A 19,489-nucleotide genomic window follows, 5' to 3' on the forward strand; every position below is an offset into this window, starting at 1 on the left:
TAAAAGTTATTTTTAAAAGTGGCATTTTGTATTTCTGTCAGATCTGGCAACCCTAACAGTTTTACTTCCAAATAATAAACACAAAATATGAAAAAAACTACCTTGATAGTTTAAGATTTAAGTTACATATGAATTCTCCTAAATATTTGATCCAGGCACTTCTTTTAATATAAACAGTTCATTTGTTTTCTTTTCAGGCAAACCTCAAACAAATAAATAGTTATTATACAAGGAATGTATTTCAGTGTGGAGATGCTTTGCCTCTGTCATAGCTTATCAGCATTTGCAACCAATTTCAAAAGCTAAAAAAGAACTGCCTCTTCTTTCTCTTTCACACACACTCACACATGAACCATTAATAGAATTATTCTTAATCTGATGTGCGCATCTCAAGAGATTTTAAAAAATCCGTTTATGCGAAAATCAGCAAGGTTAAGGCCCTGCAAGTAATCACTTGTCTAGGGTGACCGCTAACTTGTACTGCCTGAATGGAAACAGTGCTGATTATTTCACTCTCCGTGTTGGTCCTCTGGGGAAGAACAACCTGTGTGTTGTAGAAGAACTTGAGTCTGGAATAAAAATAGAACTGTATATTAAAACAGTTTCATTTGAAGGTGAGCTTAGAAAAGATTTATTTAAGAAAAAAAGAAAACCAGACTTTTAAGAGAGTGAATTTTATAAACTATTTGTCATTTTCTAGATAAGATGACCAAATACATTTTGCACAGCTTTCTTTCACAAAATTAGGAAAATAGATTATTTTTAACACTTCGTACTAATAGTATGCTAGTGCTTCCAAAGAAAATGTCCTAAAATGGTAATAGAATTTATCAGAGGCTATATGGGTTCTGTTGCTACCTTAACTCTTCATTTCTACTCTAAGTGGCAAGCCTCTAAAACAAAAATGTTTTTGTCGCAAAAGATTTACATACTTCATAAATCTTCGTTTGCAGACATGTTGAGAGCATTTACTAAGCGCAAAAAGTTATGCTGAAGAGCTTTGGTGTATCCAGAGATAATGATTCCTACGCTGTTTCTATTTTTAAAGACGGTTTTGTTCTTTTGGAGGGGAGGGGAGTCAGACGTTAAATTAGGGTTTTGTTTTTATCTCAGTGACCTTGGTCTCCTGCAAAAACAGGAGGTCAAAACTTACTTTAAAAAACAGGTAATACTTTCAAGGATTTGGGTTCTAAAGCAGGACCATGGGTTCTTTATCTGTTTATACAGAAGGCGAGTCTGTTAAAGGACAGAAAAAGAGATTCGTTTTGTTGTTTAATTGGATTCCCGAGAGCTCAGTGCCCTGGAAAGCTGGGCTGCTCACGTCCGTCGTTCTCCAAGCACTAGGAGAAAGAGCCCGCTCTGACGGGTAGAGAAGGTGGGCGCGGGCACCACCGCTTCAGACGGCCTGCTCCGGCCTTAGAGGCCTCAGGTGCCGTCGACGCGGGCCGCGGCCTCTAAAAAGCCCACGCCGCCCGAACGCCCGCTGGGCGCGCGGCCACGTCGCTCGCCACCTCCCTTCTGAGCCGGGCGGGTGCAGGCGAGCGGCGGCAGCGCCCTTTCGGCCGTCTGGAAGCTTGGTTCCAGGAGAAAGGCCGCGAGGGCGGGGCTTGGGGCGGTGCGGAGCTTTCTCCTCACCTCGCGGTCAGCCCGGGCGAGGAGAGGCCGCGTGGGGCCAGGGCGGAGCGTCACATGGCGCGACCCAGCCGGGGCTCCGCGTTGGCGGACACCGAGGAAGCCGTGTAGTGCGGGAAGCCTACAACCCACACCGAGGAAGGATGGGTCAACTAACGAATGTTTCACCACAGCCCACACGCCTAAGAGGGAATTTGAGAGCGCATGGGGGAGGGGCGGGGAGAGCAGGCGGTTCACCAGGAGCACGCTCCGTACAGAGAGCAGCAAAGTGGAGAGTCAGGCATGCGCAATGAGCTCAGGGTGGGTTGGCAGCGGGGAGGGGCTGGTGTGAGCGGGCTGATGTGTTTATCCGGTTTTCTGGGTGGGCGCTCAAAGCGCACGCGTCAGGGCGAAAGGCGGCGGAGCTGGGTAGTGGAATGCGCATGCGCCGAGCGAGCCGGTAGCTCTGGGAGGGTGTGGAGGGGGCTCTTAGAGGAGAAGCAGGGGAAAAGGGAAGCGAAGGGAAAGGAAAGGGCGGGGGGAGGGGTGAGAACGTGGTCTGCGCATGCGTGCGAGCACTAGCGACGACGGCGGCGGGGGAGTCTCGGGGATGACAGTGGCTTTGCCCGTTGGGGTAACGGTCGTCGTCGCCGGCAGGGCCTGAGGCGCCGCACAGCCCGCGGGATCCATTCAGGCCGCAGCAGCCCGGGCCCTACCGAGCTAGAGTGGCGCGTGGAGTCGGGGTGAGGGCGGCGAGGCACGAGGGGAGGGGCCTGCGGCGGGGCCTTGCTGTGTGCGCTGGGCGGCGGCGGGGCCTGTCGGTGTGAGCGCTCGCCTCAGCCGCGGCCGGCCGGGCGTCGTGGGCGGTGGCGGCCGTGGTGCTTGGCGGAGGAGGCGTCCGTGTGTGTGGCGCGGAGAAGATGGCCGGGCAGTGAGGGGGCGGCGCTTGCGCCTGGTGACCTCGGAGTGAGCGACTGAGGAGCGAGGGGCGCCGCCGCGGCCCGGCCGGGCCTGCTCCCCGCCCCCTCCCGCCGCCGCCGGCCCGCGCACTTCCTCCCCGGCCCTCCCCTCTCGGGCGGGGGCCTCCCCTAGCCGCTTCGCCACCTCAGGGAACAGCCGGGCTCTAACCGCCGGGGCGGAGAGCCAGGCTCAGTCCGGGCCCCGCGTCCGATATGGAGAGAGCGGCGGCGGTCTCCGCCAGCCGCAGCAGCAGCGTTCGCCGCCGCCGCGGCTCGGTGCACTAGATCCAGGAAGCCGACGTCCGCGCTGCCGTCCTTGCCGTCGCCGCTGCCTCTGCGCCGGGCGCTGTGATGGAGTAAGGGCCCCGCAACCCGTGAGAAGCGTGCCCGCCCCTCGGACCGGGCCGGGGCCTGCTGCCGCGCCCGCCAGCCCGACCACAGGAGGTGCCTCCGCGTCCAGAGATGCAGCTCGAGCGCAGGCCGCCCGCCGAGCCGTGGGGCTAGACTGAGCGCCGCCTCCGCCGCGTTCTGCGCCCCGCGGCCGCCCGGGACGAACTCGAACGCTGGTTTCTCCCTCGCTTTTTTTTTTTTTTTCCTACTCGGTCTGCAAGTCTCAGGGACGGAGGAGGGGCGCCAGGGCCCCATGTGTGGGAGGACTGCTTCAGCTCCACAAACTTGTACGGATTTTGGCTACTACTTTGGCCAGTGGTTCTGCCCCGATTTCCTCCGAATTGTTACAAACTCGCTGTTGTTCCCTGGCTGCTTACAAAGTTGGATCCGGAATTTCTCTTCACCCGGGAGCCAACGGTGTCGAAGCGTCTGCAATGAACCCGGTGAATGCTACTGCTCTCTACATTTCCGCGAGCCGCCTAGTGCTCAACTACGACCCCGGAGACCCCAAGGCGTTTACAGAGATTAACAGGCTCTTGCCTTACTTCCGACAGTCCCTCTCGTGCTGCGTTTGCGGTGAGACGATTTTTATTGTTCCCTTTTCAATGCTGGTTTAAAAAAAAAACAAACATTCCGGGCGATGGTAACAGGAACGGTTTGACGGCCGGGTAGTTTGTATTAAGCTTTTGTTACTTGTGTGGTAGTGCAAGGTCTTTAGTTTTGAAACTCGCCAGAGGACTTTTGCCCGGCATTTGAGATAGAACCTTCTAAACCGCCCTGTACGGCGGCCTCAATGTTCAAAACTGTTTAATTCGCCTTAAGTCAGCTCTGTACCATTTCTGGTGGTGGGTTTTGTTGTCTTTTTTTTTTTTTTTTTTTCCCTGAAAGGGGAAATCATGCATGCTGCTGCCTTAAAAAAATTTTTTTTTCTTTTACTCTTTCGATAACAGAACTGACAAAACACCTACCTTGGTTAAACCTGGTTTACACATGTACATGTGGCGTGTTTGCATTTCGCCAAACGTGTTAGGTGTGGACGATGGTATAGCGGGTGAACTCGCTGCGGAACTTTCCCCCCAGGTTCTTCTAATGCTTTGACAGCTTGACGGTAAACGATGATCCAGGGCAGACTGATGGTACTAAGTGCTTTTTAGCTGGTGGGGTTTTTACAGGATTACATTTTCTTTGGCTTTACTTTATCGTGGCTTGGTAGAAAGTGATTTTAGGTGTTTTTGTTCAAGAAGTATTAGTTCGTGCTGGGCAGGATATTTTCCAAGTTATTTTTGAGAGATGAAGTTGTCTAATATTAGTGTTTCCAAAATGGTAAGAACTTGTGATTATTATCGAAGTAATTGAAACTTATTTTTCAAAAACACACCTAGACTGAAAACTTATTAATATAAAGGAAAGGGCAACTGGCAGAACCAAAACAAAATAGTAATACTTCACATTCTTATTTCTCCAAAACTTCTGAGGTTTTGTTGATCCACTTGTTTAGTCAGAATTTGAGAAATTCGGTCGTTTCAGGCTTTTACTTAAAGATAAATTTTGCGATGGAAGTGGCTGAAGGGAGAAATGGTATTCATCTGAGATTCAACATTTTCTGTATAGCTCTGGGGCAAAGCACGGAGGAGGGTGCAGAAAAGGTGAAGAGGGTTTTTTTTTTTTTTTTTGCACGTCAGGTACTTAATTTAATCTCATAGACATTTAAGTAACAGTGTTCGAATGTGATTAAGTGCTACGCTCACTGGTAACGGAGACTTAACCTTTATAGAGAAGCAGTTGCCCTGGGTAAATCAGATAATTGCCCCCGGACCTCCGTTTCTTAACGTGTAAAATGAGAGCTTTGGGCTAGATTCCCAGTTTCCTTTCTGCTCATATTTTACAAATATAAGAATTTGCTTGATTTCGGCGTTCTATCCCACCTCATTCTCCCTCTCTTTTTTGTATGGAGTACTTTATTTTATGCCTTCACAGCTTTTGATAGTCCGTGGAATGGGGAGATGGGGCTGCTGTAACAACTTTTTACACAAACTTTTCTGGGAGTGGGGATTGCTACTGTGGTAATGTAGAGGGCATAAGCCAGCCCATCCCGACCTGCTAGAACTGCAATAAAGAGTGATGTCATAATCCAGGTAACACTTGAATATCTGGTAGGTCTCCTTTTTACAAGATAGAGGAACTTAGCTCTCTAAGAGGGAAATGGTAGTTTTGAAATAGTGTAGGTGCTTGGTTCTTATCAGTAATTTCAGGACAGCTGTGGTCTAATTGAACATTTTCTAGAGCCTAACCTGGATTTTAAAAAATGTTATTAAAGCTACATTAGAACCTTTTTTAAAAACCAGTTTGACAACTCAAAAAGGAAGTTTTCTGACATTGGGGCTTGGTATTATTCCTTTTTCAAATGTCTCTTTCCCGTCATTCTATGGGAGAGATTTGTGGGTTCTACTTTGCCTTTATAATTAAGTAGCCTGCATAAGATTTCAGCATTATAGGTGTAGGTTCAGTTTTTTCCCCTTATCTCTTTGGATGTAAGTCTGTGGTTATCAAGAGATGGGGAAAAAAAAATTGTTATTTGTATTCAGAGCCAACATTTTTCATTTTTGTACCAGATACTATCCTAGACCCTTTCTTCTTAGCTGAAAAGTAGTTATTTCAATTAACAGGGCATGTGCAGTCTTACTTAATAAGGATAAACAGATATGTAAAAACTAAGTTTAATTCTCTTGGTGCTTTAAATAGGAAGCTTGTTTCAATAGGTCCTTCAGTGTCTGACCCAGTCCTACCTTTTCAGCTTTGTATTCAACTGCCCTCATATATAATTTCAGTCAGTTTAGTATTTTTGTCTTTTCAAACGTACATACCTTATGACTTCCTCCTCTTTTCCCCACCTTTGCACTCTGAAGTTCCTTCTACCTAAAATATATTTCTATTCTGTATGGTCTCCTCCTCAGTGAATTCTTTGTTCTAATCATAGGCACTTTGAACTCTTGTAGAGCAGTTTTTATATAAAATTATTCTATCTTAGGGTAAATACTAAGTTTTTGTACATTTTTTGTGTTCCTTCTGCCTCATTGTTTCCTATCCAATGACTTACTTGCATGTAGGTGTTTATGACAGATTCAGAGGAAGAAAGTGAGGAGGTGGGGAGGTAAAAATCCTAACTTTGCTACTTTGCTGTCTAGGCAAGTTATTTTAACTTTTCGCCTGAATTTCCTCTATGTACAGAAGGGGGGATAGTTAGGCCTTCTTCAAGTTTTGTTTCTCCAAATCTGTGTTATATGAGTTTATTTTTAAGGGGGAAAAGCCTTTTGAACCCATGAGAACAAGTGTGTGGACTTGCTGTCTGGCTTAGCATCCTGCTCTTGCAGAGAGGTAGAGAAAGGTGGGGGAAGTGAGAGATTGAACTCGTAGTTCAAATATTGTGAGTGAGTGAAAGTTGCTCAGTTGTGTCCTACTCGTTGCGAACCCATGGGCTATACAGTCCATGGAATTCTCCAGGCCAGAATACTTGAGTGGGTAGCCTTTCCCTTCTCCAGGGGATCTGCCCAACCCAGGGATAGAACCCAGGCCTCTGGCATCGCAGGCGGATTTTTTTTTTTTTCACCAGCTGAGCCACAAGGGAAGCCCTTGTGAATATTGTGAAACCTTGAGTATTCACTGGAACTACAGGTTTTGTTATCATTGTTCTTTGAAATGTTAATAAGCTGATTATCACTGCTTGTTTTTCAGTTCTTTGAATGTTTAAACTTTCTGAAGCTTCTGGTGAATGGGATAGCAATGCTCCAGAGAGTTATTGTTGTTTCTAGGCCACAGACAGTATTACTGCAGGTACTAATTTTGTGTCAGTTTTTTCCCTTTGTTATAAATGTTGAGCTTTATTATTTTGTCATTTGTCTTGAAGTATGTAGAATTTACTTCTGATGGCATGAGACTTCATAAATTCTAAGGATTTTAATTTTTTTGTTAAGCTTTTAAGTCCTCAAATGGTGTAGTAAGTTTGATATGTTAGAATCAAATAACTGTTAGAACTGGAAGGACAAGATAAGTGAGTGGAAAAATATTACTCTCTGACATATTTGGAGTCCTGTAAATTAATCATGGTCACATCTCTACTCAGGGACGTGAATATTTCCCTGATGTTTTAAATTCTAGAAACAAAATAGTTTTGGCTTTTACTGAATAGTTGTGAAACTTTTGGATATCCAGTTTTTCATTTATAAAATAGAAAGTGGCTAGTACCACTGACTTAGGCTGACCAACTTTTGAATGTTACAGTCTTAAAAACCAAGCCCTATTTTTTCTTTCTACTGTTAACTCTCACATTGCATTACCAGGTAGGTGGTTCCCTGAGGGCGAGAATCTTCCTGGTCTTGGTCACCTCTGTAGCCCTGCACCTGACAATTACTGGCTCAATGAGTATTGTTGAATGGATGAAATTACCGTTAAATAGAACAAGGTTCAAAGTAGGAAGGATGTGCTTTCAGAATAAAGTGATGCCTTAAAATTAAATAGATTTAACTCTATGAAAGATGACTTTCATTTTCCTTATTTGTCTCATTTGGGCATTGTTTGTGGGACCACCTTGGAATTAGTGCAGTAGATGATCTCAAAAATCTCTTTCAGTTCTGGAATTCTGATTCTTGAAGCGAAATACTTTGTCTTTTGACTGAGTAAACAATTTATAAATAGCAAGAATCTTCTAAAATGAAGTTTGAACATGTAGCCTGGAGTGACTTAAACTATCTTTTAGACAGTGGCTGAATTTAAAGCCATTTGTATAATGTAAGTATTACACTAATTTTTCAAATTTTTATTAATTTGTTTGGCTGTGCAGAGTCTTAGTTGCAGCCCATGGGATCTTCCGTGTTTGTTGAGACAGGCGAGATCTTTGGTTGTGGCCTGTGGAATCTAGTTCCCTGACCAGGGATTGAACCTGGGCCTCCTGCATTGGGAGCACGGTTTGCCACTGGACTACCAAGGAAGTCCCTATGCTGCTGCTGCTGCTAAGTCGCTTCAGTCGTGTCCGACTCTGTGCGACCCCATAGACGGCAGGCCACCAGGCCCCATCGTTCCTGGGATTCTCCAGGCAAGAACACTGGAGTGGGTTGCCGTTTCCTCCTCCAATGCATGAAAGTGAAAAGTGAAAGTGAAGTCACCCAGTTGTGTCTGACTCTTCGTGACCCCATGGACTGCAGCCTACCAGGCTCCTCCATCCATGGGATTTTCCAGGCAAGAGTACTGGAGTGGGTTGCCATTGCCTTCTCCGAGGGAAGTCCCTATACTGATGTTTTATATTTATGTTTGTTTCAAGTGTGAGTTCATTTGATACTGTATTTTTTTGGTACCTAAAATCACTGTAGTACAATTTTTTTATTTTAAGTGCATAATATAAATATAAAACTTAACCACCTTAACCTTTTTATTAAAAGTTAATTTTTGGTTGTGTTGGATCTTTGTTGCTTCTCGTGACTTTATTTTTGGTGAGTAGGGGCTAGTCTTCATTGTAGTGTGCGGGCTTCTCATTGAGGTGTCTTCGCAAAGAGTCGGACACGACTGAGCGACTGAACTGAACTGAGTGGATTTCAGTAGTTGTGGTGTGTGGGCTTAGTTGCTCCAGAATCTTCTCAGACTGGGGATCAAATTTGTGTCCTCTGCATTGGCAGGCGGTTTCTTAATGACTGGACCACCAGGGAAGACTGTTAACAATTTTTAAATGTATAGTTCAGTAGTGTTGAATGTGTTTACATTGTTGTGGAACAGGTTTCCACAACTTTTTTGGTCTTGCAAATCTATGCCTAACGAGCAGCCGCCATTTTCTTTCTCTCCCCGCAACCCCTTGTAACCACCGCTGTACTCTCTGTCTTTCTGAATTTGACTGCTGTTACTGATTCCTCATATAAGTAGGATTATATGGTCTTATATTTGTCTTTTTTTTGACTGGTTTATTTCACTTAGCATAACGTCTTCAAGGTTCAAGCATCAGATTTCTTTCCAGCTTTTGGCCACAGCACATGTGGGATGGTAGTTCTCCCACCAGGGATCAGACCCACACCCTTTGTGTTGGAAGCACAGAATTTTTACTACTGGGCAGCCAGGGAAGTCCCAGGATTTCTTTGCTTTTTAAGGCTTAATAATAATTCTCATGTATGCATAGCACATGCTTACTTTATTCATTCATCCACTGTTGAATGTTTGAGTTGCTTCTACCTCTTGACTGTTGTGAATAGTATTAAAAACATGGGTGTGTAAACAACTCTTTGAGACACTGCTTTCAATTCTTTTTGGTGTATATATACCCAGAAGTAGGATTGCTGAATTGTGTGATATTTCTGTTTTTATTTTTTGAGGAACTCCATACTGTTTTCCAAAGTGGTTGGTACCGTTTTACAATTCTGCTGGCAAAAACAGCGTTTCCAGTTAGTTTCTCCATGTCTTTGCCAACACTTGTATTTCCTGTTTTGTTCTTGATTTTTTTTTTAATGGTTGCCATTCTGATGGGTGTGAGATGATCTCTCATTGTGCTTTGTATTTCTCTGGAGGTTGGTGATTTTTGCATATACTTGCAGTTGTATATCGTCTTTGGAGAATCACTGTTTTTTTAAATTTTGAAAATTTTTATTTTGCTTATAAAGTCTTTATTATCAGTTGTGATGTTCTCAGTGCTGGAATAAAAGATGAATTAAGACACATAGCCCCAACCATATGTTACTCAGTGATATGGGAAAGACAGATAAGTAAACCAGCAATTATTGTGTGTTAGAGGCACTTATACCAAGTCTCAAACATTATAATAGAATACTCATATGTTAATTTTGTCACACATGTAAAAACCTTAGAAATTAATAGAGTGGTCCTGTCCCCCCCACCCGCCTCGCCCCCAACTTGTTTTTGAATAGCTGTTTGGGTCAAAGTTTGGGCAACCCTGATTGGGGTTAAAGCAGAATTTGGTTTACCAGTTTTTTCTTGGAACTTAAAGTTTGCCTCTGATCTGGGAAGAATTCTTTGCCCAGTCACCCATGTAACTCTGCAACTTTTTCGATTGTAGTCTGCCAGGCTCCTTTCTCCATGGGATTTTTCAGGCAAGAATACTGAAGCAGGTTGCAATTTCCTCCTCCAAGGGATCTTCCCAACCCAGGGATCGAACCCACATGTCCTGCACTGCAGGCAGATTCTTGACCACTGAGCCATCGGGGAAGCCAAAGGAAGAAAAGTATTTAGTATTATGTGTTGGCAGATACTCTTATTTTAGATATATTTAACTGTTGGTTTCTTTTCCTAAGAAAAATCTCCTTTTTACAGTTTACCATTTTAGTATTCTGAAATTATTTCTAAAATGTTAGTTCCTACTTGGTTATGTTTGAAAAGTCAAAGTCTCTCAGTTGTGTCCAACTCTTTGCGACCCCCATGGACTGTAACCTGCCAGGCTCCTCTGTCCATGGAATTCTCCAGGCAAGAATACTGGAGTGGGTTTCCATTCCCTTCTCCAGGGGATCTTTCTGACCCAGGGATTGAACCCAGGTCTCCCACATTGCAGGCGGATTATGTTTATGGACAGTGAAATTGCCTTAGGGAAAGGATGCACTATGCATTTTTGTGGATGCTGAGTGAGAATAGCTTTGATCCACAGCCCTTTGTCATAAGATAAAACCTACTGAAAATGTAGTAACGATTCAGGGCAGAAACAGTATGGTACTGTAGAATTAAGCAGCAGAAACTGTTTCAGTCTAGTGGGATCTAAGGGTTTCCCAGTGTCTCAGTGGTAAAGAATTCACCTGCCAAGCAGGAGATGCAGGTTTCATCCCTGGGTCAGGAAGATCCCCTGGAGAAAAGTGAAAGTGTTAGTTGCTCAGTTGTGTGTGACTCTTTGCGACCCAAGGACTGTAGCCTTGGGCTTCTCTGTCCATGGAATTCTCCAGCAAGTTATACTGGAGTGGGTAGCCATTCCCTTCTTCAGGGAGGATCCCTGGATCAGGAAGATCAGCTGGAGAAGGAAATGGCAACCCACTTCATTCTTCTTGCTTAGGAAATCCCATGGACAAAGGAGCCTGGCAGGCTACAGTCCTTGGGGTCTCCAAGGGTCGGGGACATGACTTAGTAACTAAACAGCAGCAGTAGCAGTGAGATCTAGGAAGTTTGGGGCTTGAGCTGGGCTAAGAGGAATGGTGAAAAATGAACATTTTCAACAAGACTTAAGAGAGAGAACATTTGGCTTGTTTAGGATGCAGAAAATCAAATTTATTTGTAATGAGTCCTTGTAGGGGAGCCCATCTGTGACCCATAGTGGTAACTCAGGGGCCTTTTGTGGGAGGGAACCTTGATGTCAGGCTAAGGAATTTGACATTTACCATATGACTTGTTCTTCACAGTGTGTTCTATAGGTCACCAAATCAAACCCACTGAAAGAGATTGTTAAAATACAGATTCCTGGTTATCAGACTGATTGAATTGAAATCTCTGTGGGCAAGGCCTTGTAATCTGCATTTTCTCCCCCCTCCCCCATATGAGGAGCAGAATTTGGAAATCCCTATTAACCTTCGAGAAATATTTTTAAAGTAGGAGAGTGATGTGGTCAAAACTTTATTTTAGAAAAGATTAGTTTGGGGATGGAATTTAGGATTGATTATTGGAGTAAGGTGAAATTCAATTAGAAAGGATAATATGTATCCTTGTTACTGAGGCCTGAATAGTGATGGGAGTGAAGAGGCAACACCCTAAGATAATGCAAAGGGAAAATTTTGTCCTCTTTATAGTTATAACATTTTAATTTTTTGATATATACTGTAGTATACTTTGTTTTTGGCTAGGCATATTTCACTGTGAATGGGCTAAATAAGATACTTCCTCCCGTTAAATTTATAAAAGTACTAAATTTTACAGATAAAACCTGGCTTGTCAGGTACTTGGGAGAGGTTTCAGTTAAGGTAGGAATTAGTGGAGAAGGAAGTGGCAACCCACTCCAGTACTCTTGCTTGGAGAATCCCTTGGACAGAGGAGCCTGGTGGGCTACAGTCCATGGGGTTGCAGTCGGACAAGACTGGGCAACTGACACACACACAAAATTGAGGAGATACTTGATAGTGCAATACACTTCATCTACTCTCCTATCTCCTGCAGGAAGCAGGATGGGGCCGGCAGCACCTGGGAGGCAAGATGGCTTCTCCCCACCCCCCCAAATCCCTTCTGGAAGTCTTGGGGCCTCAGTGCCTGCAAGAGCTGCTCCTGCTGCTGCTGCTAAGTCGCTTTCAGTCATGTCCGACTCTGTGCGACCCCATAGACGGCAGCCCCACCAGGCTCTGCCATCCCTGGGATTCTCCAGGCAAGAACACTGGAGTGGGTTGCCATTTCCTTCTCCAGTGCATGAAAGTGAAAAGTGAAAGTGAAGTCGCTCAGTTGTGTCCGACTCTTCGGGACCCCATGGACTGCAGCCCACCAGGCTTCTCCGTCCATGGGATTTTCCAGGCAAGAGTACTGGAGTGGGGTGCCATTGCCTTCTGCCTTGGGCAAATAAAAGACTAAGTTGTTTACTGGCAAAAAAAAAAACCAAAAACAAAAGATAGGAATTAGGACCAAGTAGGCCTGGGGAGAATGAAGAAAAGGATGAAACAGTAATGATTTGATGATGCCTGGGAGTTGGGATTAGTGAGGAAATATTATTGGAAATGTGTTTAGGAAAGGCTAAAATTGAAACATTTTAATTTTGTGCCCTTTCCTGGAAACCTTGATTTTAAAATGATCTTATATGCTTTTTGGTATAGTAAAACAAACAATATAGCTTTTGACTCCTGGGATTGTGGTTTTCATTCTCTCAAATTAATTTGAACATTCAGTCCTTTTTTTACAGTCCTTGTTTTCATTACATTGATAGTATACCATCATTAATTGGTTAATGCTTTATTGTATTATCTTCTCTTGGAGTCCACCTGGCTATTTTAATCTATAATTTGATTTGTTTTTGTGAGTTCTGATTAAATTTTATCTTTTATGTTAAAAGATAGTGTTTCAGAATCCTTATTCTAATTTATATTTCTCTCTGTGTCCCTCACCTTTGAGTTTTCTTCTTATCCATTTAGTTTATGTTATTGTCTTTTCTCTTTTAAACATTACTTTTTGTTGTTTCCATGTCAGGAAATTAATTCAGATAATTTTTTCACTTTAATTACTGTATACCTGGCCATTTTCATCTTTTCCCTGTTCTGACTCCATAATATTTTAGCAGAATTTTTCTTGTTCATTGCCTTTCTGCTCAGAAACATCTGGCTTTGTCAAGCTATTTTTATCTAGTTTTATAGCCTGCATATTTTGTGTATGTTGACTTTAGTTTGTCTATTAATTAGCATTTGCCCTTTAAAAAAAGTAATTATATTTCTGGCTGAGCTTGTTCTTCATTGTTGCAAGGGCTTTTTTCTAGTTGCAGCAAGCAGGGGCTACTCTTGCCTCTCATATCCATAGCTTCTCTTGGGTTGTAGAGTATGTGAACTCAGTAGTTTTGGCATGTGGGCTTACCCCACTGTATGTTGGATCTTAGTTCCCCAGCCAGGGATCGAACCCATGTTCCCTGCTTTGGAAGGCAAATTCTTAACTAACCACTGGACCACCAGACAAGACCACCTTGAAGTTTAAATCTCTGTCTCCTTTTCTCCCAGGTGGCACAGTGGTAAAGAATCTGCCTGCCAATGCAGAAGATGTGGGTTCAATCCTGGGTCAGAAGATCCCTGTCATAGGAAATGCAACCCACTCCAGTATTTTTGCCTGGAAAATTCCATGGACAGAGGAGTCTGGCAGGCTACAGTCCATGGGGTTGCAAAGAGTCAGACATGACTGAGCTACAGAGCATGGCATACACTCCTGTTGTGAAATTTGGGACTCTGTCCATATATAATATGGGATTATAAAATTAGAAGGTAGCATTCCAATTCAGGTATCCTTGTGATGGATTTCTGAATCCCCTCCACAGTTAATTAGTTGGTTGCCCAGCTTATGAGTCAGCTTTTTCAAGATACGACATAAGATATGACTGGCATATTCTTTCCACCAGAATGTCTGAGTGTCTCAGAGATCTTTTAATGATGTCATTGAGCTTGCCAGTTCAGTTTTTACATAGATTTTACATGGAAGGTTATTCTTCCTAATGAGAATTTATAAAGCTTTAGACAGGAAGATAAATTGTAAAGCCATTTTCTTCACATCAAATAATCCTTTCTGTAATATTCTTGAAAATTCGTCCAAGCCTTTTCCTGAATACCTCTGGGGTAGGGGTAAATTTTACTCTGCAAAATAGCCCTATCTGTTTTGAACTGTAGAATTCTAATGTTGAGATCTTGAATTATTTTATGAAACCATATCTGGATAAGAATCACTGTTGCTTTATTTTGTTTGGCGTTTGGGATAGTTATTGGTTCATGATGTTTATGGTCAACTAAAACATTTTCATAAGTTGGTTGATGGTGTTGTTTAAATCTTCTCTGTCATTACTGATTTTCTGTTTTGTAAATTTTTGAGAGATGTTGTTATCTCTAGCTGTGATTATGGATTTAGCAGTTTCTCTTTGGAGTTTCTGTCAGTTCTTGCTTTGTGTATTTTGAAGTTCTGTTTTTAGGTACATAAAATAATTCTGAACATATGGAATATAGATAAGATATATAATGTAATAGCTATAGAACATAGTTGATCAACATCAACTTGATTTTTAATGTTCTGGTCTAATCCTGTCATCTATCATTTTTAGTTATGTTGCTGTTTGGTTTTCTACTCTGCATGGGTCATATTTTTCTGCCTTTTTTGCATACCTAGTTAATTTTTTTAAAAATGTATTTTTGGCCATGCCATGGATGCAGGATGTGGGATCTTAGTTCCTCTATCAGAGATTGAACCTTGTGCCCCTTTCGATGGAAGTGTGGATGGAATCTTAACTACAGGACTACCAGGCAAGTCCGTACCTGGGTAATTTTGATTGGATGCTAGATACTGTGAATTGTACCTTGTTGGTAAAATTTTACCTTATGGGTGGGTGTTTTTCTCCTATTCTTGAGCTTTGTTCTTGAGAATGAGGTTAAGTTACTTGGCAGATAGTCTGACCCTTGATCCTTTTGAAGCTTGTTTTTTTTTTTTTTTTTAATTAAGGGATAACCAAAGCCGCCTTTGGGGCTGATTTTCTGCACTACCTCTGAGGCAAGAACCTTTTAACTACTCTGATGCCTCGTGAATTATGTGGTTTCTCACACCAGGTGGTGGGAATAAGAATTGTTCTGCTGCTTTAGAGTTACAGGTATTGTTCTTTTTGCTCCTTTCTGGAGGTTTCTCTCCATCCTGGGGTGATTTCCTCATACACACGTGCTAATAATTTTTTACTCAGCTGAAGATTTGAAAAGGGCCATGTATGAATCTGCATTCTTTCACTGTTCAGCGCTCTTATCTCTGGTGTGCTCTGCCCTGAGGCATCTAGCTGCCTTAGCACCCAGTTCTGTCTTCTCAGCCCAGGGAGACCCCTGGGCCTTGTCTTGGTTCTCTCTCCTTGTGCTGTGGCCTGAACATTATTTCTAGACAGTAAGCTGGGACAACTTAAGTTGTTTGTTACTCCATCCAGGGATCTGTGGAACCCATTGGACAATATATGTGAAAACCATTGTTTTGTCCAGTTTCTGTTTCAGTTAAAAGAATAAGTCTGATTATTCCAATTTGTCTGGAAGCAGAATCAGATTAAATACAGTTCTTTAGTTACACTTAGCTACTTAGGTGCTTGGTAGCCACATGTAGGTAACAACTACCTTATTGCATATGTAAAATATTTCCATCATTATGCATAAAACAGTTCTACTGGGACTTCTTTGGTGGTCCCGTGGTTAAGACACTGCACTTCTACTGCAAGGAGCACAGGTTCAGTCTCTGGTTGGGGAACTAAGATGGTGCATATTGTTGGTGGCCAAGAAATAGAAGGAAAAAAAATAACCTTAAAATAATAAAGTTCTACTGGACAGTGCTAACACAACTAAAGAACTTAGGTTTATTCCTGAAAGCTGTGGGAGGGAGCATTGAAAGATACCTTCAATGTTTTCATCTCAAGTTTTGATTTTTAAAACATTGAGTCCTTAAAACATTATGAACAGATCACTGGAGCTCACCACTATAGACTTAAAAAACAACTTTCCCAAATCAATGAATTGGGTTCAAGCAGGTGTTTCACAGTATTCATTTAGTGAAGTGAAGTGAAGTGAAAGTTGCTCAGTTGTGTCCGACCCTTTGCAATCCCATGGACTATGTATAGTCCATGGAATTCTCCAGGCCAAAATGCTGAAGTGGCTAGCCAATCCCTTCTCCAGGATATCTTCCCAACCCAGGGATCGAACCTAGGTCTCCTGATTGGCAGGCTGATTCTTTACCACTGAGCCACCTGGGCAGACCTCATGTAGTAAAAGGTTTCCATTATTTAAGAAAAGGGAAAATAACTTTTTTTCTTCCTTTAAAATGAGGCAGTTTGAGATGTCAAATGACTACTGGACCAAATCATGTGCCATACTAGTGAATAATTTTGCCAAATCCTTCTGTTGTGAGGGTTTTAAATTGTTCTCTTACTTCAGTTCAGTTCAGTTTAGTTGCTTGGTCATGTCTGACTCTCTGGGACCCCATGAACTGCAGCACGCCAGGCCTCCCTGTCCATCACCAACTCCTGGAGTTGACTCAAACTCATGTCCATTGAGTTGGTGATGCCATCCAGCCATCTCATCCTCTGTTATCCCCTTCTCCTCCTCCTGTCTTCAGTCTTTCCCAGCATCAGAGTCTTTTCCAGTGAGTCAGTTCTTCACATGCTGTGGCCAAAGTATTGGAGTTTGAGCTTCAGCGTCAGTCCTTCCAATGAATATTCAGGACTGATTTCCTTTAGGATGGACTGGTTGGATCTCCTTGCTGTCCAAGGGACTCTCAAGCGTCTTCTCCAACATCACAGTTCAAAAGCATCAATTCTTTGGTGCTCAGCTTTCTTTTTAGTCCAGCTCTCACATCTGTACATGACTACTGGAAAAACCATAGCTTTGACCAGATGGACCTTTGTTGGCAAAGTAATGTCTCTGCTTTTTAATATGCTGTCTAGGTTGGTCATTACTTTTCTTCCCAGGAGCAAGCATCTTTTAATTTCATGGCTGCAGTCAATATCTGCAGTGATTTTGGAGCCCAAGAAAATAAAGTCTGTCACTGTTTCCACTGTTTCCCCATCTGTTTGCCATGAAGGGATGGGACCAGATGCCATGATCTTAGTTTTCAGACTGTTGAGTTTTAAGCCAACTTTTTCACTCTCCACTTTCACTTTCATCAAAAGGCTGTTTAGTTCTTCGCTTTCTGCCATAAGGGTGGTGTCATCTGCCTATCTGAGGTTATTGATATTTCTCCTAGCAATCTTGATTCCAGCTTGTGCTTCATCCAGCCCAGCATTTCTCATGATGTATTCTGCATATAAGTTAAATAAGTAGGATGACAATATACAGCTTTGACGCACTCTTTTCCCCTGTTTGGAACCAGTCTGTTCCATGTCCAGTTCTAACTTTTGCTTCCTGACCTGCATACAGATTTCTCAAGAGGCAGGTCAGGTGGTTTGGTATTCCCATCGCTTTAAGAATTTTCCAGAGTTTGTTGTGCTCCACACAATCAAAGGCTTTGGCATCGTCAGTAAAGCAGCAGTAGATATTTTTCTGGAACTCTCTTGCTTTTTCGATGATCCAGCAGATGTTGGATATTCTACTACTTAGTCATGTGTTAATGTTTTTTTAATTCTTAGTAATATTGTTTTAGTTTTTTTAGTTCTTTGTATATCTACTCAATGGTCCATTGGTTAGGGACAAGAAACATTAAGAAAATTAAGTTGCTACTGAAATACTAGGTAACAAGGAACACAAAAACACTGATGATTTTAAGTATCTGGCTCATGATTATTATTGCCCCTGTCTGTAAATTGTCTGTGTTCTGTTAATATCCTGTATATTAACAGAGTATAGGTAATTATCCAAAAAGAAATATTAGCAAGAAAAAATAGTGATATATACGTGTATATATTCTCAGTCGCTTCAGTTGTGTCTGACTCTTTGCAACCCCATGGACTGTAGCCAATCAAGACAGGCTCCTCTGTCCATGGGATTCTCCAGGCGAGAATACTGGAGTGGATTGCCATTTCCTACTCCAGGATATATATATATTTGGCCTTTTATTTTTAGAGAATAAAGACTACGCTTGCTGTGCTACTTGAAGTGTTTGTAAATACCAAACACTTCATCATTTAGTAACAGAACACTAAAAGTTTTTCTAGTGAAAGATGAATTCCAAATTCCAAGTCACATTTACAGTTTTGTCCTTGTATAATGTGTTAAATTTTAGCCTATGTTTTTGACATTTGTGCAAACAACTCATTTAAAAATAGATATTGGGGGGATGTCCCTGGCAGCCCAGTGGTTAGGACGCTGTGCTCCTATTGGGCTTCCACTGCAGGGTGCAGGTTGGGGAACTAAGAACCCACATGTTGTGTGGTATGGGCCAAAAATAAAAAAGATACATTGCCAAAATGCATTTTATTACATAATTTAAATAATGCAAGATGTAGTCCTTGTTAATAGGAAGTCAAAATTTGTATGTTTTATTAAAATTAACTCATAGTATAATTTTTGATAATACTCTGATTTTAAAATTTTCTTCTTTGAAACCATTTAATCACATTTCTTAACTGATTAGAAAATTGTCCAGGTTGAAAGATGGCATCAAGGCAAAAAAGGTAAAGTATCTTTAATCCTGGTTGTGGATCAGAATTTGTTAGGAAGCTTATTCAAAATACATATTCCTGGGCAGTCTTGAGTCAATCTGGAGAAGGCCATCTACATAATTCTAATACTAATCTCTGAATAAGAGTACTGCTGTCTTTGAATTCTTCTTATGTGAGGTTTTATAGGTGTACTTTAAAAAATATGTATGTGCCAATAAATTTAAGTAATATGGAATTAAGCAAGGGCTTCCCTGGTGGCTCAGTGGTAAAGAATCCACCTGCCAATGCAGGAGACGCAGAAGATGTGGGTTTGATTCCTGGGTTGGGAAGATCCATTTCTTAGAGAAGGAAATGGCAACCCACTCCAGTATTCTTGCCAGGGAAATCCCATGGATTTCCAAGAGGAGCTTGGCAGGTTACAGTCCATGGGGTCATAAAGAATTGGACACAACTAAGCGACTAAACAACAATATTAAACAAGCAAGTTTCTTCACAGTTTTCAGTTTTAAGACACTACTGTAGATTTTGGGATGCCTTTCCAGGAGGGTATTAAAGCAAACCTATTACTGCATTCTGGTATAATGAAACACCAGTTTGGGAAATTTGGATCTAGCTTTATGTTGATTTATTCAGTTAATGTTTGGTTGTTCAGCGATGAATCAATTGTGCCTGACTAGCCTGTTTTATCTTACTGCTAGTAATTTAATGAGAGATCATCATGGCTTTGCTAAAATATGAAAATAACAGAATATTACAAAAGTGCTCTGTAACCACAAAACACTCTATAAAA

At 42.3% G+C, this 19,489-nt stretch overlaps 1 protein-coding gene and 1 long non-coding RNA gene across 2 annotated transcripts in view; both read left to right on the forward strand.

Annotated features, from left to right (window-relative positions):
* The first annotated feature begins 1,281 nt into the window (after window positions 1-1,281).
* The window catches only part of MSL2 (MSL complex subunit 2), a 33,953-nt gene continuing 15,745 nt past the window's right edge, over window positions 1,282-19,489 (forward strand). Inside the window, exon 1 of the mRNA XM_006050825.4 lies at window positions 1,282-3,536. Within this exon, the coding sequence (XP_006050887.2) occupies window positions 3,395-3,536 (142 nt within the window). The 5' untranslated portion in view covers window positions 1,282-3,394. The remainder of the gene's footprint in view (window positions 3,537-19,489) is intronic.
* LOC123334805 lies at window positions 10,957-12,553 on the forward strand. The gene is made up of 2 exons (XR_006552941.1): window positions 10,957-11,884; window positions 12,423-12,553. It is a non-coding gene; the product is annotated as an uncharacterized LOC123334805 (long non-coding RNA).

Source organism: Bubalus bubalis, chromosome 1, assembly GCF_019923935.1.
Source record: "Bubalus bubalis isolate 160015118507 breed Murrah chromosome 1, NDDB_SH_1, whole genome shotgun sequence".
NCBI classification, from domain to species: Eukaryota; Metazoa; Chordata; class Mammalia; order Artiodactyla; family Bovidae; genus Bubalus; species Bubalus bubalis.